Source organism: Synchiropus splendidus, chromosome 2 (assembly GCF_027744825.2).
Source record: "Synchiropus splendidus isolate RoL2022-P1 chromosome 2, RoL_Sspl_1.0, whole genome shotgun sequence".
Taxonomy (NCBI): domain Eukaryota; kingdom Metazoa; phylum Chordata; class Actinopteri; order Syngnathiformes; family Callionymidae; genus Synchiropus; species Synchiropus splendidus.
Window position 1 is genome coordinate 35,608,813 of NC_071335.1, and position 21,034 is coordinate 35,629,846.

General features: G+C 42.6%; 3 protein-coding genes across 9 annotated transcripts in view; 2 read left to right on the forward strand and 1 right to left on the reverse strand.

Moving 5' to 3' along the window:
* Positions 1 to 14,745, forward strand: part of LOC128753493 (RNA binding protein fox-1 homolog 2-like) — a 31,012-nt gene extending 16,267 nt beyond the window's left edge. For 2 of the 7 annotated variants that reach the window (XM_053855249.1, XM_053855255.1), the window contains 11 exons: positions 2,082 to 2,288; positions 3,972 to 4,139; positions 4,372 to 4,425; positions 4,527 to 4,619; positions 8,018 to 8,105; positions 8,250 to 8,318; positions 8,581 to 8,728; positions 9,038 to 9,083; positions 11,402 to 11,484; positions 11,592 to 11,664; positions 12,559 to 14,745. In XM_053855249.1, the coding sequence (XP_053711224.1) occupies positions 2,082 to 2,288; positions 3,972 to 4,139; positions 4,372 to 4,425; positions 4,527 to 4,619; positions 8,018 to 8,105; positions 8,250 to 8,318; positions 8,581 to 8,728; positions 9,038 to 9,083; positions 11,402 to 11,484; positions 11,592 to 11,664; positions 12,559 to 12,603 (1,074 nt within the window). In that variant the 3' untranslated portion in view covers positions 12,604 to 14,745. The other 5 variants (XR_008413861.1, XM_053855253.1, XM_053855250.1 and 2 more) reach the window with 5 other exon arrangements.
* Positions 14,746 to 15,218: 473 nt separating this feature from the next.
* LOC128753949 (retinal cone rhodopsin-sensitive cGMP 3',5'-cyclic phosphodiesterase subunit gamma-like) lies at positions 15,219 to 18,390 on the reverse strand. The gene is made up of 4 exons (XM_053856193.1): positions 17,648 to 18,390; positions 17,061 to 17,150; positions 15,701 to 15,819; positions 15,219 to 15,626 (listed from the first exon to the last, which is right to left on the reverse strand). Exons 3-4 carry the CDS (start codon positions 15,808 to 15,810, stop codon positions 15,509 to 15,511), a joined length of 228 nt encoding a protein of 75 aa, XP_053712168.1. The 5' UTR covers positions 15,811 to 15,819; positions 17,061 to 17,150; positions 17,648 to 18,390; the 3' UTR covers positions 15,219 to 15,508.
* LOC128753948 (retinal cone rhodopsin-sensitive cGMP 3',5'-cyclic phosphodiesterase subunit gamma-like) lies at positions 18,341 to 19,286 on the forward strand. Its single transcript, XM_053856191.1, has 3 exons — positions 18,341 to 18,409; positions 18,531 to 18,636; positions 18,708 to 19,286. Exons 2-3 carry the CDS (start codon positions 18,533 to 18,535, stop codon positions 18,823 to 18,825), a joined length of 222 nt encoding a protein of 73 aa, XP_053712166.1. The 5' UTR covers positions 18,341 to 18,409; positions 18,531 to 18,532; the 3' UTR covers positions 18,826 to 19,286.
* Positions 19,287 to 21,034: the final 1,748 nt, after the last annotated feature.

A 21,034-nucleotide genomic window follows, 5' to 3' on the forward strand; every position in this document is an offset into this window, starting at 1 on the left:
GGACCACAAATATTTGTGTACTTAACTGACAGCAGCTCACATAAAGTAAGTCCCACTTGTAATATAACTAATATAGCCTCTCAAATCTCAGTTAGTCAGATGGTCTACATTATCCAGCGGCAGTTACAGGAATCATGCTCCATTCCAGTTTCCTTGAAAGTGGGAAGTCAGAGCTGGCAGCTGTTAGCACAGTCCGTGTTGTAGTTTGCATTTCCAGCATGAACATTTACTAATAATAATTTAAATCATAAATACACAACAGAAACGTTTCTACATAGACGCAGCGAACAATGCTATGTATTCAAAGGATTTAGATACAAAACAAAATTGTCGAACAATATTGTAGGATGTCGGCTCGGTGTTGACACGCCGCCCTGGATATGCTCACTGTCTGACTGGGAAATCCGATGTCAGGTGACGTCATCTGGGGCAGAGCTGGGAATTTCCCAGTTCTGAGGACAACTGGAATCAATCCTATGTGGGGATTGGGTTTTTTGGTGGGGCGTTGGGGGCACTTTTCTTTTGTAGCACTGACTTCATACAACAAGTTTAGTGAAAAGAAGGTCCTCCGCCCTGTTGCTGGATTTTCCATGAAAAGCAAAGATGCAATGCTGCTCTTATTAATGTTTGATAAAATCATGAACAAAATGTTTTTGAGATAATATAGCAGACAATGTTTTATTTTAAGAATGTTGTTATCCTTATATCTCTAACTAGATAAAGATCACATAGGGTGTGGCTTCATACTAAGTTTACCCAAGAGCCAGAGGCCTTAAAAGGTCTTGGCATAACAAAAAGTCTCACATCACTTTATGACACGGTTCTCAATTTTGTTTTTAAGTCTATTATGATTGCAGAACATTAGTGAAAGAACATGGCTCTTAAATAACATGCTATTTATGGAGGTGTTCACATGGGGAAAAGGTGGTGTCAAACTGATAGTGGCAGCTTGTGCTGCTTGATAGTCAACGTTCGATTCCAAGGTCCAGCTTGCAGTGAATAATGTAAGCTCCCTATCACCTGGTTGGTGTCATGACTCCAGAGGAGGTCTGTGTAGAGGTCACAGGTCCCCATCTTTTGTAAGTGAGTGAAGGGTTCTTGGAAGCATATCACAGGTGTATCACTGAGATAGGTCAAAAGCAGGGAGACAGATGGCATGCACAACACGCACGCCCACACACTTTTAGCACTCCCAAAGGGACATAGATCTATTGTACTGCAGCCTGTCACTCTCTCTATCTTTCATGTACACACACACACACACACAGGCGCAGGGTTGATGTACCCTGGCAGATGTCAAGTAGGTGTGGGGTCTTTTTAGAGGCAAGTAAACAACGACTAGAACCAATATAATCCTGCTTATTATTGTTAATATTTAATGTACCATATACATGATGTATGTGTAATCTTTTCCGATTGATAAAAAAAACCTATAAGCAAACACTGAAGGCAGACATATGTGAAAATGAAGTATTTTATTTTTAGAGCAATACCTGCGATTTCGCCCAACGTCTTTGATACTGCTGCGATTGTTTCAGTTATAAATAGATCACAGAGCCATCCGTGGTTGGTTTATTTTCTTCTGGCAGATCCTCCACTGAATCATCACCTTCCTCTGTCCACCCTCCTCCTCCTCCTCCTTCTTCCATCACTTTATTGCCATTTAGGGTATCTATGCCCGAGCCAGCGCAGTAATGTTTGTTTTCGTCTGTGTGCTGTTTGTGTCGTCCATATTAAACTTAAATATGCTATGTAATGGCAGAAAGTGTGGCTTCCTTGCTATCAGTTGGTGTTTGGGAGCGTTTAGGTGTGTGGGTGTGAGCATGTCAAAGGTTGTTTAAATGCAGAGGCGAGCGTGTGTGTGGGTGTAGACACTCATCATTGTACAACGCTGAGAACAGAAACATCGAACCCTGAATAATAGATGTGAATAGAGTGAATATTTAAAGGGTGCAGAATTCTATGTGCATTTGCTCGCACGCACAGACCAATCGTATCCATGTTGACTTGACTCTTGTATATGCAGGTGGTGCTCTTGTGAATGTGATAAATCTCTGTGTGTTCCTCTTTATCTCGTCCAGGGCTCACAGGATAGTGCTGGTGGTCAAGAGGCACTCGTGCCTCCACCTTTCTCTGCTTTCCCCCCACCTCCACCACCGCCACCCCAGAACGGTCTTACCCTGGATTACGGCGGGAGTCTGTATGCAGCCGGGGCCGTCCAGGGACCCGTGGAAGCCGGTGGACCTGCTAACGGAGCCGCCAACGCTGCAAACAGCCTCAGTGGGCAAGTAAGTGCCAACGTCTTCCTCAGTGCCTCCCACATCAGGTTCAAAAATGATTCCGGCTTGTGTGGAGGAATGGAAAGGATGAGTCAGTCATTCTCTCTTAATACATCGTAGAGTTAGTCATGGTGTTTTAGCCTATATATTTTGAAATGTCCAGTTATCAAGCCCGTCTGTGATGATGGCCAGCAGAGCTCACTCCTATAGCAAACCTGCAGGTGTCACTGTGTTCTGCTACAGGACCCTGGTGCACACTAGAACATATTCATTTCAGGTTTATTTACTTTTTGTTCAGTCATGAACACATTATCTGTGATTTGTTGACTTTGTTGACGTCGACAACAGACATATTGAAACTGTTGAGAATATAGTTTTGTTAGTTTTTCTTGTAAACAACAAACAAATTATACAGACAAAAAAAGTTTGTTTTTATAATGTAGCCACTCTTTGAAACACAATGATTTTTCCAAGGTTTTTCACAATAGTGAAAAACTTCATTCCACTACTGCTAATGGTGTATTTTTTTGCATGTTTTTATTAAGGGCATTGAACCATTTATCATTAGTGCTATTGAGTTTTGCTGACAGAGTGCTAACAGAATGACAGAAAAAGCTGCTAAATGGTTCTTCTGACTTCAATAATGCGACTGAGCTGTGGTAAAAGCGTTACCATTAATTTAATGACTCAATCCTTGCTGGTCATTTAGCCTTTCATTTGCTGTTATAATGAATGTGTGAAATAGTTAAGAGACTTTATGGACACCCTGTAATACAGTATGTGGTCAATATTCTAAATATTTTCTGTGTTCAAAAAGTATACAATATTTTACAGTATATACAATAACATGAAAATATCAATAATATACTGTATATAATTTTGTTAATATTTTAAAATGTGATTTGCTTTGGGTTAATCTGAAAAATGGGCCCAAAATGAGAAATTAGTCCTTATTTAAATATGCTAAGACCGAAATTAAGAAATTCAACAATGTATCGTTTGGCTTCATATGCATTTCATAATGAATAGTTTACACGACAACTGCATATGCAAACTATAATGAATTACAAAATGATTTAAAATCATACATTGAAATTAACTTTACTTAATTGTTTAAATATGACCATCAGAAATGAATCATGTCGGTGATTCTAGTCTCAGGAGGAACTGAGTCTTAGCTGACTAAAGACCTCCCTTTGCTGAGGTCAGATGTGCTGTAGACCCACCAACGTGGTGCTGTTAAGTCAGCCATATATAATCTAATTGTTTAGTGGCGCTGCTATCAGACAAAAAAAAGAGACCAGAAAATACAAACAAATAAGAACACTGTTTATGATGGGCCTTCCCTGAACTATTAAAAGCCATTTTAGACCATTCAGAAGGAAACTGAAGCCATTGAATACGGTGACATTCTGGTGTGTAAAACTCTCCTACTGGGAAATAAACGTTATTAAATTGTGATGATTGGAGGAGGCTGGGCAGCAATAACCATTTTAATGACATTAACAAAACAATATTTTTTTGTGATATATTTTGATTCCAATTCTCAATTTTCTTCATTTTAATAGTAATTATTGTTTTCATCGGGTAATGTAAAGTTAATGCCCTCAGTCTGTTTGTGATCATCCATGTCTGAAGGTTTTGTTTTTCCCAATAGAAATATATAATTCTAAATGAATCTGTCCGTCCCAGCAGTCGGACGTGTCCTCTCAGATCGACGGCCAGTCTGCGGTCGGCTCAGGTGGGGGAGGAGGCGGCAGCGTCGGGGACGATTCGGATGCCAAGGGGACGCCCAAACGGCTTCACGTGTCCAACATCCCCTTCCGCTTCAGAGACCCTGACCTGAGGCAGATGTTTGGGGTACGTCTAAAGCCCCCATAGCTGGGAGATACAACTTAACACAACATTTTGTCGGTTCGCTGTCGGATGTGACATTTCCATCTGCATGCGAGACCTCCTAAATGTGGTACAGGGAGATTTTCTGCAGAAGAACACCACGTGTTGGTGACAGTTGTTGCCTGGACACAGCTGACACCATGTGGCGAGAACAAGTGCACAATTTACATATATTTTCTCTTTTTTTTTTCTCCAGCAATTTGGCAAAATCCTTGACGTTGAAATCATTTTCAATGAGAGAGGCTCCAAGGTGGGTGATCCAAGGTTTTCTTTAGTCGCATGCTGTGAATGAGCCAGACAAAGGCCTAAATAGCCTCTTGTTTCCCCTCCTCCTCCCTTATCTGCTTGCAGGGCTTTGGTTTTGTGACGTTTGAGACAAGTGCAGATGCAGAAAGAGCCCGAGAGAAGCTCCACGGCACGCTTGTGGAAGGACGTAAAATTGAGGTAATTCACAAGCCCACACCCTTGTTTATTTTAAACAGTGGTCATTTTCTCCTTTGTTTTCCCTCCATGCCCAATAATGAGACTGTTTCTGCCTTAGAGAAGGTTTCTGTGTTCAACTCTAACCCCTCTGGCTTGTCTGGAGCATGGTGTTGCACACACCGGCGTCCACGTCACATCCTGTCAATGTTTACGCTCGTGTTCTTGTCGTTGATGTCGGGAGCTGTCCATCGCACCCCTCTTATAGTGGAAAAGCTGTGTGGTTTGCAAAGCATGCTGGGTATAGTGGAAATCCAACGGCATGACTAGTGAGCTGTCACTGTGACACTGCTGATGAAAACTCCTTCAGTCACGGCATGTAGGGTCTATTTTGTTTTTCCTTCTGCACCTTTTACTTCCATCATCACTCCGTCCATGATCATGACGAGTTGTGATCGACTTCACACGGGCCAACGTTTGTCCCGGTGATGCTTGCGGATGTCTGTCTTCTGCTGCTGAATGTTGCATGGGTGGGGTGTTGAGGTGGGCTGTCGTCTTCATGCTTCCTATGGATGTACACAGATGCCCTGTGGCACCTTTTATGCTTGATACTTAACAGGACTTGTGCATGAGGGGGCGGCTTAGCGGTGCAGATTTTGGGAATGTGACTGCTGTGAGAAGTGGGGTGTCATCTCTAATGCTTCAAAGGCTCTGATTTAAACCATTGGTGGATGTTTAAAACAAAATAAAAACAACTGAAGACAAACACATTTGCATCCACCCCTACTGTATTCAGAAACACCAGACTCATGGAAGTGCATTTTGTTGTGATCTCTTTAGTTTGTCGGCATGTGCTCAGACCTGAGTTGCAAATGGCCCCGGAGATCAAATACCACCATGCTTTTGCCATTTGCTTCGGCTCCTGATTTCCGAATTGCACCTTTTTACTTTCAGTTAAAGCTACTCTGCATGCCCCTGAATGTCCTGCACTCTTCTTTATCTGTGCGTGGGTGTGCAGCGTTAAAACATGGAGGGCAGAGAGAGAATGAAAAAGTGAGGAGAAGGCAAAAGATAGATGTGGCTTCTTGTCTTCTCCTGCCCCCCTTTGTTGCATCTCTTGGGTTCATCCATCTTTCTTCACTCTTATTTCACTAGGCCAGTCTGTCTGTCTGTCTCTCCCAGTTTGTGTGTCCCCCCCATATGCATCTGCATTCCCCCTCTGCTGTCCATTTCTCCCCCATCTCTCCGAGTTCCTTCTCTTTGAATCACGTCAAGTACACAAATCTAGGTGATAGGAATGATTAAAACACTGTCTTCCATCCAAGTTTTTTTTTCTTTTCCTCCTTTTCTCATCGTTTCTGGGTTTGAAGGGTTTTAAGACACTAGTTAGATTGTTGTTGAACGGCTGATACATGTAGGGGCCTGCGTACACGTGACCTGTGACATCACTTCCTCTCTACCACGGGGGGTTGCTTTTCATGACTTTGTTTTTTTTTTTCCTTTCTTGTTTGTTTATGTTTTTTCTTTTTTTTAGTTCATCATTTCTTTCTTACATATTTTTTCTCTATTTCCCTGATGATTTTTGTATGTTGTTGTTGTCAGTCTCCACGGTAACTGCTCGCGTGTCCTCACGCCGTTTCCCTGGCAACGGTAAGTTGTGTACATATGGCATCATCTTTGAATGACCCCTCCCTCCACCCTTTCCGTCCAAACGAAATAAAATGCACCCAACATTGAAATGACGGACTCCTTGACTTGAGGGGAGCTTGACTGATTGATATGACGGAATCTTATTGGCTAATCCTGTGATTGATTGGGGAGGTGGTGAATGAAACAAGATAAGCAATTGATCGCATGGCATTTAAAGGCCACTACCGTAACTGAATGTACTGCATCTATCTGCAAGTGCAACAACTATGACTACCACTTCTTATGCATTCATTCCAATCACCTCTCTAACAGCATTCAGCATTAATTCCAGAGCTGTATCCTGCATGGTGTACTCTCTTTCTGGTCATCTGTACGACGTCATACTGTATAGTACTTTATCATCTCTTTGTGTTGTGTGTCAGCCAGTAGTTGCATTTTTGCACCTAGTGGGACGGCATGTCAAAGCATGTGTGCTCTATTAGGCAAACTGGAGAGAGGACGATAGCTCTGTTTATCTACTGTCGTTTCTGATCATCCCTTCTGAACCATGAACTAGGATAGGTGGAACAAGAGGCGCGTTCTCACTGTAGACTGTCGTGCCGGTGGCACTGAACGGAGTAGCTGATAAATACATCAAAACACATCCCTCCATTTATTTCCCTTGAGTTGTTTCTCTGTCTTATTTTCCGACCAGTCTGGTTTTGGTTGGTGTGTGTTGGTGGCTGTGCTTTAATGGCTCGCTGGTGTTTGATCTGATTTTATTTTTTATTTTTTTTACGTAATGGACAGTATCTTAGTAGAAACATTAGCTAACTCCTCCAATCCTGCCTGACGTCATCCGGACTGAATTACCTCTCTCTATTCAAATCTATCGTCACTTTTCATTTCTCCATTGTTGCTCATGTTCCGCGTGATCTAAAGTAGGTACCCGAATACGCTGTTTTCCGTGTGTTCATTGGCAGATCTGCACATTTGGATGGATGGATTGTTCACTCTCCCTGTCTGTCTCCTCTCCACATCATATATGTGTTCCGTGTCTCCTCATCCGGACTGGCTCCTCTTTCAGCATCCCCCCATATCTCTGTCATTTCTCTGTCGTTCTCTCTCCCCCCTCCCCGCCCCCGTCTCCTCTTTTTCTGTATGACGTGTATTTGACTGGGAGGGCTGCCAACCTTATTTGATTGCTCTCTTGCTGCATCTGATGCTTGCTGATTGGCTAGTTCTGCTCACCTCCGGTGATGTGAGGCACTCTCGACTGGCTGTGTGTCATTTTGTGTATGATCTTCGATTAGTCTTCCTTTTTTGTGTTTGCTTGTGTTCAACTGATATGCTGCTTTAATTCACCTTCTTTTCCCTCCTTTCAAGAAAGGAATTATGATGGTCTTGGATTTCTTTGTGAATGCTATTATTCTGAAATATTTGGTTTGTTTTGTTTCTTCGTCTGTGTGCCAATGACTGCATTGTTTTTTTTTTTGTGTAAAACTGCCTGTTATTTCACCGGGAACCTTTGTTTCAGTGTCTATTTTTTCCTCCAAAAGAAACGCATGTTTGAAGTAGCTTTGTGGCTCATCAGTACAATTGCCTGTCGTAGCAAGGATTAAACAAAACACTTGTGCTAAAACACATTTAAATGTAGGTCAACGAAGGCTAACATGCTAAGCTAATGAATAGATGTAGCCCAGTTTCTTCATCTGGATACTGCACCCTGTTGCTCTTTGTTTCCACACGTATTCTGGTGAGATTCGTGCCTGACTGTTTCCTGTGATATCCAGGTAAATAATGCCACAGCACGAGTGATGACCAACAAGAAGATGACCACCCCGTATGCTAACGGAGAGGGACTCGCTGCTCTTCCATACGGTAAAATCATTTCGCTCACAACCACGTAATGCCGTTAGAAAATGTTTTTTCAAGACCTGATGATGAACTAGCAAACTTCTTTAGAACCGAAAACAACTGTTCATGGTGGAAATTCACTAAAAAGAAACTGTGTTTTGTCAATAGCTGGATGGAAGCTAAGCCCCATGGTGGGAGCCATGTACAGCCCTGAGCTCTACACAGGTATGACAACAGGTAATGAAATCTCAAAACACAAAAGCATATTGTCAGACAGGCTTATTGGTGGAGTTTCTACGGAGTAAGATATTGTGATTAGAATAACATCCTTTGAGATATGTTTTGAATTAGCAACTTCAATCCCACAGAAGGGGATAGTTCCCTGTTACATTAAAAAAGTCGTAGCAGTACTGGCAAGCCTTTCTTTGTGTATTTAAAATTACATTTTTTTTCCACTTCAAGATTATCGTGTTGATTGTTTGAACCTGCATCCTTGCAGTTCCTGGGTTTCCTTACCCGGCAGCAGCTGCAGCAGCCGCCACCACGGCTGCAACCTTCCGCGGCGCTCACCTCCGAGGCCGCGCCCGGCCCGTTTACAGCGCAGTGAGGGCAGCTGTGCCACAAGCAGCCATCCCCACATATCCTGGGTAAAACCCTCTCACACGTCTTGTGAACTAAAACGAAATAAACTCTGTTCGGAGTGTTGAGTTGCATGTTTGAAGTAAGTCGCGTAGCTTGCATGAAGTGAGTGGTAGTTTATTGTTTTGTATGCTGCGAGGTGGTACTATGTGTTCATGCATGTTTGCACGGTGTGTAATAATCGCACTGTTTTCTCTTCTCTCTTTCTCGTCTGGCACCATTCCTTCATCTCACTCTTCTCAAATGCCCACTTGGTGGTGCGTGTGTTTTACTACCACTTCTTTCTCCTCCTTCCATTCTATCTCTTTCTCTCTCAGTGTGATGGCCTATCAGGATGGGTTTTACAGTGCTGCGGACCTCTATGTAAGTATACATATCCCTCCTCCTCTGTCTCATATCCTCCTACGTTTCCCCTTCTTGCCTGGAGAGTGTTAAAAGAGTGGAACGGCATGAAGTCAACCCAGAGAGGCGTCTGTTCCTGGGTGTTTCATTGGGTCACGCTTTACTAAATATAAATGAATCTATGACCAGCGGTTAATGGCATAATGTTTTCATTCATGAGCAGACTCCTCCTGGGTTCGTCCATTTGTACCAAAGTGATAATGACAGTACGTGAGAGAGAGTGTGTGTGTGTGTGTGACCGGGTTGACAATAGCTGTTTCTGTTCTCTCTGTAGACTAGTGTTTCAGGACATTAGTGGCAGATTGCCCCAGGTAGGGTTGACACTCTCTGTGAGAGCCAGTGTGCATCCTCTTCGTCTCCAATGACTGCGTGCTGCTAGATATTATTGACCATCTCAGATTGAAATGCTCTTCTGTCTTCTTCTACTAACTCACTGGATTCTGACAAGGGCGGAGTTACGGAAGGGGAAGAAAATATTTTTATATTTTTTATGAGAGTGATTGAGCTGGGAACTGAAAAGGCATTGCATTATATATGATGCGAATAGGTGAGCTGTACATATATACATGCGTATGTTATTGCCAGAGGGCAGAATCATCCTCATCCTCGTCTTAGGAATATTCATTTATGTTTCTGTCTTGTCCTCATTATGTCACACGTGCAAAATGACACTAAACTATTAGGTTCTTCCTCGGCCCAGGGACACTTTGGAACACCTTGTGACTTCATTTGGAGTTCTTTTCTGGAAGTCAGCTGAGCTTTAAAAGCTGCTGACTGCAAAAGTCAGCGCATCTGCAGAGAAGTTTTTGTGCCAAAAGGCTTTTTTTTTGTTTGAGGGGCTAGGGGGGGCTTAACTATATGACCTTCCAGAAGCTTTAGATCTGAAAGCAAAGGAATAAAGGTCATTAGAGTTGAGTTGTTTTTAAATGCATATAAAGAGAGGGATCTGGTCAAAAAAAAAACCCATAGTGAATTCTGACCCCTTCCAGGAATCTCCCTATTTGTGTTTCACTTGTGGCATGCTAACTCAATCAGTGTCAGCATGCGGACATACTGACAAGGCTGACTCCTTCCCTTCCTGTGACTACCTCTTCTACCCTCCTTTCTCCTTCTGCCCACCCTCTCTCACAGCAAGTAGCTGAGCACAGAGGAGTGCATGCTCTCAGGGTATAATCAAGTCCTGAAACAATGACAATAGTCATTCACATAATTTAGAGTTCTATAGTGCTCTCTGTTGGTAGATCGAAAGTTAAATTCATAGTACCTGGATTAGATTCAACGTTCTTGTTGAGACAATAGTCAGTTATAGTTTAAACAGTAGTATATAAATAATTTTGTAGATATTGTGCTGTATAGAAATGAACTGATTTGTCAAATAATTACAAAATTGTTACTTAAAAATGTTATTGTATATGTTAGATGCACTGTCTTTGTAAAAACAGGCAGTTACCTGTGTGGAGAATATAGTGAAAATATGTAGATATATGAGACAAATATGAAGATCATTGTGGCGATTACTAATATAAACATACAGTAGCACGAGAAAAGAAACACAGAACTGCTGCGTTTAAAGCTCAGTAAGTGCCACTCTCTCCCTCTTCCTCCTTCATCTCTTCTTCCCCCAGCCTCCTCCTCCCAGCAGCAACTGTGTGGTCCCGAATGCGGGGGACTTGACTGATCATGTAGGGTAGAATGCAGATGTGTATGTTTTTGATGGGGATGTTTGGCTTAATACACTGTGCATTCAGAGTTTGACCAAGCATGCTGTATCTGACTGGTACCTGGCCACGTGTGTATGTGTGTGTGTTTGGGTGTGTGTGTTCTGACTGCCTCCTTGAACTGGTAGTATTTGAATGTCTTGTCCATTAGCTCAACCAAAATAATGATGCATCACCCCACCCTGTCCTCTCATGTGTTTTGGGGCTGGGGGCACTGTTATGGATTCAAAGTCTCTCTTCCTCCATGTCTAACCCACAGCAGGAGACATCTTGAACACCACCTTGTGTTTCCCCGGGTTGCTCATGGAGGCAGAGACTCTCACGGAGCCTGAGCTACATCCTTGTGAATGCTGTTCTGCACCAGATTAGAGAGTTGTACTGACAGCCTGCTTGTTAACATTCCGCTCTCTTCTCAGCAGTTTTCTGACACTGTAACCCTCTAGATTCACTCTTAGTCTCATTAACGTGGAAGCTAGTCAATTTTCACTCCCATCCTCCTTTCTTAATTGCTTCGTCTGTCTTCCCCCCCTCCTCTCCCTCCCCTTGCTCACCCTCTAACAGGGCGGCTATGCAGCGTATCGGTACGCCCAGCCGGCTGCAGTAGCCACTCCTGCAGCAGCAGCAGCCGCAGCATACAGTGACAGGTGAGAGACACCAGGGGGCGTTGCACCTGCCACTCTGGATTATCTTCATTGACCTGCCAGAAGAGCATGAAGCATACACCTGTTTTTTTTTTTTTTTCTGTCCGCAGTTATGGACGAGTTTACACCGCAGACCCCTACCACGCTGCGCTCGCCCCCGCAGCTTACGGTGTTGGAGCCATGGTGAGTCCAACATGTTCACGGATGATCTTCTAAAGGGAATCGATATTCTTGTGGAAAAGGCCTTGCCAACATGGATAGAGTCAGAAGAATCCGAGACATTATAATGTCGCCATTTATTGAATGTTAAAGCTCAATATCTAACTCTGATTTCGACAGTTTAGTGAATGAGATCACTCTCGTGTCACATCAGGCTCACAGCTGCCAGCAGGGCAAAACACTGTCATGTTATTGTGTGGTAGGCATCATGTTATTGTGTTATACTGAGCACCACCCAGATGTGTTTCCAAGCCCAGTTAATTCATAAATTCACTCCAGCCGTCATAGGAACAGCACTGTTTTACATGACAGTGGTATTGTGAAGTAACGGGAAATGGATCCAAATTCGTTTCTGCCGCCTTTGTCGTCTATACTGTCTGAAGTCGACAAAATGTAGTTTATAACCTGACTGCCAGTAGAGGGAGCGCTTTACTTGCATATAGTGAGTCGTTTTCATAGTCTCTGCGTGTTCTGCCTAAGTCCAGATGCAAGTCCGGCTGTGACTCCTAGATGCAATTGCAACTGTCTGCCAGAGAACATTCTAAACGTGCACCTTCACCTTTAGCCAAGGAAACAATATATGCTTGCATGAGCATAATGTCGTCCGATATGACACTTGAGACATTAGCCTACCACTTTCATGTCTCTGCGCATGTTGATACTTGTGCAAGTGCCTTCTGAATGGTGCTATATAAATAAAGCTTTATTCTAATCATTACTATCACTACTGAGTAACTCCTGCACACGTATTTGCAACCTTCACCTGGGGGCCACATGTGTCTAGTCAAGGCCGTGAGTTTGACTGACTGTATCGTCTTTAATCGCGTTTCACTACATCAGTATGTTTCTGTCCCACAGGCGACGCTGTACAGAGGAGGCTACAGCAGATTTGCACCTTACTAGAGGCACATTTACCACAAAAGACCTCCCCCTCCTGGCGTGCAAAGTGCACTGCATCCCACCACAACTACCTGATATTTCAAATCCCATCCCACAGAGGTCCATCACTTTCTTCTATACGCTTCTACAGAAATAGATAAAGGCTGGTTTGAAGACCGACAGGTGGTGCATAACATTAGAGAAAAGACTTGGATGGCCACCTCCCCTATTGCACGGCTGTACTATAGTTCCCCCTCTCCTTCCCTCAGCAGCACAAAACTGGGGGATTGAAACCAGTTGTTCTTCCAAAGGCTGTTATGAAGCTGGACTGTGGAGATGCATATGGCTGTGTATGTTGTGCCTGCCACTTCCTCGAGGTTTAAGGACGAAGGTGAAGAGTTACTAACAAGTGGATGACAACTTCCACTCGCGAGCTCAGTGAAAATGGCGGACAGTTTTTGACGCACAGAGGCATTGGAAAGAATGAGGAGGGAGGGAAGGACAGCCGGACCGTCCCTCCGTTCTTCTGTGGAAATGGTAAAACCTTTAAACTTAAATTGTTATAATATGCAAAAAAAATTAGTTTAGAGAAAACTTTACCAAATTATCGCTGTAATTATGATGGTTTTTATTTGACTTCATCAAGCAGCAGGTTTGTAGTTTCCATCATGGTCCATGGTGCGAAACCGAGATGATTCACTGCGACAATATAGTCTCACCTCTGCAGAACACTACACCCTCCTCTGACGTTAGCTGCATCACCCTGAGCCCCTCTTTTGGTCCGTATTTATTATCAAGTATTCCTTCCCTCTCCTTCTGTTTTTTTTAGTTGTGTTAATCCAACACTGAATGAGTCTTCCTGAGAAATAAGTTGTGTCTGAAATGTTGCTAGCAGCAATTACCGAGCAAGAGAGATTCTATCACCGAGTAAATAGTCAAATATTTAAATGCAAAACACCCGATCCTGTTTTGTTACCGTTGTAGTCCAAATGTGGCTTTTTGTTTTTGTTCCAAAGATTTGTAGAAAGCACATTTTTCGTGTATAAATATATTTACAGTACATTTTCATAATTCTTGATAATCATATTGCTGTCTTTTTATTTACTGGGTTATTTTTAAATATAAATATATATCTGTAAGTGTTGTTTCTTCTGATACGGTGAAAATTAGGTTTGTTTTTAAACGACAGTTAGTTTGTTGAGCCGGAATCATACCTCTGTTGGTATGCATGCAACACTACCAGACTTTTGTCCTCTCCGTCGATTCTTCAATCCAGATGTTTTTGTTGTTATTTTTGGGGGATCTGCTAGCATGACACTCTTATCACACTTGAAGAAACACGGCAACTCTCAAAATGATCATGTTACGTTGTTCCCATGATTATTCAGCTCCTTACATTTCAATGTATCAAAAGTGTTGTCACTCACATTGAGGTCAATATTCAGACTTGGTGACAGGGAATGTCTCGGAGGAGAATTTGATCTCAGTGGTGTGAAGAAACTGGCCTGTTTGCCCGCAGGTTTTATTATTATTATTATTATTGTTATTATTATTATTATTACTAGTAAACGTCTTGCTCATTTTCTCCAAAAGATAATAATGTAGAACATGTTCAGGACAGAGATTAAAAAAAAAAAAAAAAAAACTAGCCAAAGATGCTAACTATTTTCAGCACATTTTTGGTTAAAAATACAGATGTGGAACGACAGTTGGCATGGACAAACAAGCATGAGTGATGCTTCTCAAGTGAAATTGTTTTTGCATGAATCTTGTATGTTTTCATATTTGACTTGGAAAGCATTTTCATGATTCCTTACCTCTTGGCTGCATGAAAATGATAGGCAGCTAGCTGTCGACACAAAGAAGAGCACAGGGCTGTTTTGGCAACAAAAAAAAAAAAATAAAGAAGAGAAAAAAAAAAGACCAAAATAAGAACGTTGGCTGCCTCATGAGTCATGTGGCAGCTTTATTTTCCTCATTTTGGTTCTATCGCCTCTGTATTATAGTAAACTATGTGGTCAAGTCTTCATAGTTGCTACAGTTTCTCAATGACCGGTCGTCTTCTTTGTCATGTCGAAATCCTTCCTTGACTGCCATTTTGCTTTTGTTTTTGTCATTGAATGTCCTTATAAAATGTTTTATATAAAATGTTTTGTTGTGATCGAGCTTCCCGTCTCTTTTATTCTCATCCTCCAAACGTGTCACTTAATGTCAGGCTCAAGTAAAGCGAAGATCGTGAAGCAGTGGCATATGACGGACAGACGTTTGACGCAGACAGAACGTTCGAGGTCATTGTTAAGTTATTTCATTAGCAAAAACTCCATACGCACCTCCAACTTTTCTATTCCCGTGAAAGTAAAATGGCAAATAACTACTCCCCATTCAACAGAGCTCAACGTTACTGGAGTGCGCCATCTAGTGGCGGGATGCGGACAAACTGTTCGGGGAGGTCGGTGACTAATGTACCCATGACGTGACCTTTCCTCTGCAGTTCTACATCCGGTGACGCACGAAACACGGAAGTGCTGTGTTTTGGAGTCAGTTTGAAAGTATGATCATCATGCTGTACCGCCACTATCCACTGATCACCGCTTGAGGGCAGTAGAGACAATAACTCCAAGGACACTCATATCTGGGGAAATGTTTATCGACAGTTCTGCACAGCTACACAATTCTTAAATTTACATCCCTCCTATATAAAAAGTAAAATTTTCATTTACAAATGTACATCCACAGAAGGACCTCTGAAGAAGGAGAGAAGGTCTGGGGTCGTGACCTCTGCTCTTCTGAGTCGAGTGAAGGATGGAAGATAGGCTTCAATAGTTTTTTGCTTAGTTTCTCCCAAAGTCCAGTGTAGTCGTGTGATGTAATCTGCGGTAAAGTGGAGGGAAGGATGAGAGTGGGAATTGGTGGTGAAGACACAAGGCTTCTAGACGATTCCGTATTTGGCCAGATCGCTCAGCTCCATGTCGCCAAAGGCCTCCCATGGGCAGACCACGGTGATGTCTGTGCCCAGACCCTCCATGCCGGGGATGTCGTCTCCGAATCTGAAACAGGTAAAGAAATCCACTTCAGCCCTGCAGATGGCCATCCAAACATTGGATGGTGGACTGAGACTCACCCCTTCTGGCCTGGTTTGGGGGCCTTGCTCTTGAAGGTGCGCGTGGTCCTCTGCTTGAATTTGGGAGGAGCCTTCTTCTCTGCGGGTGTTGCTACGGCTGCGTCTGCCATTTCAATGTTCTGGAGGAGAAAGAGATTAACCCAAAATACGTGTTAAACGTTTTGAGTTACCCTTAATAGATCGTGTAAATTCCTGCTTTCATATCAACTATTTTAATATAGTGATGCATAGGTATTGTTTTCAGTGAATAACGGTTTAATTTCTATTGTTGGATTTGTGCTTTTTATATTCTAAAACCTTCATCACATGGCGACATTTGTGTCTCGTTTGACTTTCTTTTTCACCCGGCTCAGTTTTTATGAGCTGTTTGTCACGTATTTTCTGTTGAACTGACTCATTTCAATTGCCACGCTCGACCTCTCAATGAAGTGTCAACCCTTTCTCAGATGAGTTGAAGGATCAGTGATGAAAAGGTGTTAAATCCCGTGAGACCTCCGGGCTCCACAGTGACATAAGGGCAGCTTGAAGTCCAGAGCCAAAGTTCACTCCCTTAAGTCAGTGGAGTTACACAAACGGCTTTGACTATTTTTACTCTCTGGCTGAGCAGATTACCTCGGGACATGTCGAGTCTCGGTTCACCTAGTTACTGAACGGGAGTTGGCTGATATATTTGAGAGTGATCAGCTCAAAGTTGAAGCGGTGAATAAGAATGTAAAGACACCTGTCAAACCCAAAACCCCCCCCGGTGTTCAGGTCAAATTTAATTCGTGTGACATACTCAATGTGAGTTTTTGATGATAGAGAACCTGACAACTTGTGCTCATCTCACTTACAAAAAAATCTCTTAATATTTTCAGTAATCGCCTATGACTTGAACTTGAACTCAAATTTCATGTGCGTCTCAGGTGAAGGTAAAATAAAAATGAAACCATAATAATTCTCAATAAATTCCTGTTGTTTACTTTGTCCTCTCAGTATCATGTAGACTGTATTTTTACTATTTGTCCCCATCATTCTACAGTTAAGGAAATAATCTACAGGGTCAAAATATACCATTAATGTCAAATTCGATTTGACTAGTTAAATGTTCTGTATCCTTTTCCATCGACATATTTGGTAATAATCCTCAATTTATCCCCTTCAAAATGTGAAAAATCATCTGACAATATGATTAATATGGTGTTAATAACAAGGTGTTTTATGTTAAACACTCAAATGTTATTCTACTATTCCTGTAGTATTACTTCTCATTTCTTCACTGTACGGGAAGGTCACTGCATCTTTGGTGAGCTGAAGTCGATGACACTGTCTTCATCCAAAATGTATATTTTGATTGAAAAAAAAAAGCACCAGATCTTACCTGAGTGTGCCGTCGCTCTGTGGGGCTCCGTCACTCAGCTGCGCCTGTGAGTTTGTGTGACCTGCGCCAGCTTCTTCCCAAACATCCCTCCTGTAATCCCATGGTCATCGACTTCAGAAGGCAAGAAGCAGCCATCACAGAAGGCTGTTACAATATGTGAAGGAATGTAGGATCTTATATTATCCAAATGAAAAATAAAATAAAGTATCTAATTTACAAAGTGAATCAGGAATATTCTAAAAGCTCTTTTTTAAATTTTATTTTTCCTTATTTGAAATGGCCAATTTAGTCTGCTAGCACTACTACAACTACAACTAAAAGAAAGCTTTAAATAAAGTAAACTCAGTCGACAGAACAAGTCAGATGAAAAAGCAAAAATCTGCTCAATGAAGTATTAAATTTGTAGCTGCATTTGAAAGGAGTGGACTTCAGTTTCAAAGTTCTTTTGAAGAAGATTTTGAAGAAAGGCTAAAACATGTGCCCTAAGACATTATAGTGCGTGAAGGAGCAGAGGTCAGAGATTTGAGGTCAGAGTGGTTTACTGGTTTGGTCACTTAGCTGGTCAAATCAAGCTCAGCAGCTCTTACATCACAAGCTTTCGATTCCAGACCACGCCAGCGAAAGTGACCCCCCGCAAAAGCTGGAAAAAAAAGAAAAGAGAAAAGGAAAAAACAACAAAGTTCTCACCATAGATTTGTTATTTCCCCCCAAAAAACAGTTTAAAATCATCAAGCTTCATTGTAAAAAAAAAATATCCTGGACTGGACACAAACACAAACAACCACTCGTCCACACCTCTCCAATTTAAGTCACCAGCAAGTGCCTTTCACTGTGGGAGAAAACCCACACCAGCGCAGGGATCACATGAAAAGAAGTAGATTGACTCCAGGAAGTGCCTCAAACCTGCAGCACAGCCCACAACTTTACACCTGGATCCTCTGTTAGATGCTAGAGGAGCAACATCTCTGTGCCACAATGTTCAATCCAAGTGTTTCTGACACAAACGGCCACAGACCCAAATGATGACTGGATCTCCACCCTCGCTGGGGAACGTTCCATGGATCGGGGGGAAATTCTGATAAACTGACTTGATGTACAATAATTTGAAGCCTTAAATCAGCTCCCCCAGGTGTGACCGCAGGACGGCCAGGTCCTGAATAAAGCTCGCCGTTTTATTTTTAGTGGCAACTATTTGTGGCAGAGCTTGTCCCAAAAGAGACCAGGCAGATCAGCCACACACATGAGAAGCTTAATCTGCAGGAGGACTTTAAAAGCCGGCCATCCTCGGGAGCGACAACCAGAAGGAAGAGCCACTGAACTGAGAAGCTACACAGCATCACTGACACACGGTGAGATGGTTAGAAGTAGAGTCAGTTCTCACTTAGACATAAATGGTGCTACCTAAGTATGTCACATGTTGCTTCAGTGAATAACAGTTGTAAATATATTTAAATATTTTTTCCTGTTCAGCAATGGCAGATGTCGCAACACCCGCAGAGAAGAAGGCTCCTCCCAAATTCAAGCAGAGGACCACGCGCACCTTCAAGAGCAAGGCCCCCAAACCAGGCCAGAAGGGGTGAGCACATCTCTCTTCTCTCATTGTTCCTATTCCAGGCACGTTCTCATCTGAGCTTCTCATCTGTCCAGGTTCGGAGACGACATCCCCGGCATGGAGGGTCTGGGCACAGACATCACCGTGGTCTGCCCATGGGAGGCCTTCGGCGACATGGAGCTCAGCGATCTGGCAAAATACGGAATAGTTTAGCAGCTGCCCCTCTGCCTTCACCCCTCTTTGCCACCGACGTACCTCATGTGCTTCTATGGATCCAGTTGACAGTCCTCGTAGGGAGACGGCAGATTGTTGAGTTCAAACTGGAATCATCTGGACGCCCCTCTGGTTTTCTGCACTTTATTTGCCCCTGCCTTTCCTCCAACCACCATCACCTCTTCCTCTCTCCCTCATCCTCCCAACCTTCCTGCCTCCTGAGAAAACTCATTTCACTTCCATGCCACTGTTGAATCAACAAGTGGAGCAGGATTTATTTTATAGCTAGTTCAGCTCTTCTGATGTTGGAATGTTGTCCACAGAGACTACTTTGTGTGAAGTAACAAATCTGTTTTTATGTACAAATCTGTGACGCACGTCAGTCAACCCCATCCTCCCTGTTCTCACCATAGAACACAATTCCACAAAAAAATAAAGTTTGTTTAAAAAAAGAAAAAAAAGTCCTCTTTATTTTTTCCTTACTCATTTCACTGGGCTGCATCATGATTTGGGAGATATAACTGCCATATTGAAATCATCATTGATGAAAAAAAGTTGATAAAAACAGCTCCGTGTCAAAATGTAGGACAAGCTCTATTTTCTGTTCCCGACTGGGAACGTGTTTGTGACCAGCGGTGAAGAGATCATTAGGTAAGCTGCTAATCGGACTATGTTTCACTTACTAAATGAGATTTTCTCTTACATCATGTGACCCACTTTCACCTGCAGATTCCAGAACACACGAGTCGCTGAGATTTGTCTTAGGACTGATTTAGCTCTGGGCAGTTACCAGTCACCTGAAAGGTCGTGGAATCAACTTCCATCGTGTTGAACCTCCGACTATGGTTCTTTTGCTCAAGTCCAAAAGCTTCCAACGAAGGTCCACCTACATCAGGACCCTCTCAAGGACTAGAACTGATTCATTACTGTGGTTAATGATTTCTAACTTCAGAATTACTGATTTAATTTGTGTTCAATAACCATACACGTGAGATGATGATGTTTGCAGATGACATTGTCATCTGTGGTGAGAGCAGGTGGAAGATCAGATAGAGAGGTGCAGGTTTGCCTTAGAAAGGAGAGGAAGGTTAGCCGCAGTAAGACGGAATACATGTGTGCGAATGAGTGGGAGCCAAGTGGACAGGTGAAGTTACAGGATGCAGAGATAAAGAAGGTGGGGGATTTAAGGTTTGACAGAAGAGGAAGCTGAGCACAGGGTGAGATGGAGGATGATGATCCTGAAGGGAGAAGCCGAAAGAAGGAGAAGAACCATACATGTAAACAAACCAAAGTGTTGTGAAATGACATGAAACCATGTGATCAGCACAAAGATATTTGTCATCAAAAAGTCCCAACCAGCAGCAGAACCAGGTGCGAGTCATGTTCAAATCTACTAAAGAAAAAAGGAGAAAAAAAATACACCTGATGCAAACTGTTAAGAAAACTGTGCATCACGAATACAATTCTGAATAAAATAAATATAATAATAATAATAATAATAATAATAATTTAAAAAAAAATCTTTTTCATAAATAAACTCTGAAGGAGATAAGTAAAGAGTAAATGAAAATAATTTTAAAAACTGCTCCAACAGGTGCTTTCACGTACAGAATTTACTGTTGGAGGTGCCATCACTTTCTTTATCATATTTTCTTTTCAAGAACTTCTCCATAGTTGGTAACTAGGGGGCGCTCGCAGCCCCCTAGGGCCCCGGCCCTATGGCTAAGAATCACTGGATAGAGTGTCATTACGACCCTTTCGACTCACAACTCCAGTGCCTAGCCGTCCACCCCAAGTATATTTTTCACACTGTATTCCCCGTGTACAAGATTCTGCCCTGTTCGCCATGCCATGGTTGGTTTCTTTAGAGCTCAAAGAATCAGCTGGGTTTGAATCTGTCAGAACACTTCAGATCTTGGTCCGCTTTCTCCAAGTCACAGGACGGTTATATGATGACATGTTCTTTTGATTGAACTTGTCAACCCAGAGTGGCCCACGGAGATTCTGTGAAAGGAGCCACAGTGAGATCGTATCAGGAGCAGGCCAAAGGGAGGTGTTAAGATGAACAAATAGTCTCTGAAGAACAAGCTCCGCATCCGCCGCAGAAACCCCCGGAACGTTGTCGAGGTTTGCGGCAGCCCTGCATTTTGTCATGCAACACCCTTTGTTTCACAGAAACTCGCTGGTACCAGACTCCATCAGAGCTCTT

Bases quoted from the DNA above. Each gene is read 5' to 3' on its own strand.
- LOC128753949 (XM_053856193.1), bottom strand. From the start codon at position 15,810: ATGGCAGACGCAGCCGTAGCAACACCCGCAGAGAAGAAGGCTCCTCCC. The intron at 15,627-15,700 runs GTGAGTCTCAGT...TACCTGTTTCAG, and splicing joins CCCAAACCAGGCCAGAAGGG to ATTCGGAGACGACATCCCCG.
- LOC128753948 (XM_053856191.1), top strand. From the start codon at position 18,533: ATGGCAGATGTCGCAACACCCGCAGAGAAGAAGGCTCCTCCCAAATTC. The intron at 18,637-18,707 runs GTGAGCACATCT...TCATCTGTCCAG, and splicing joins CCCAAACCAGGCCAGAAGGG to GTTCGGAGACGACATCCCCG.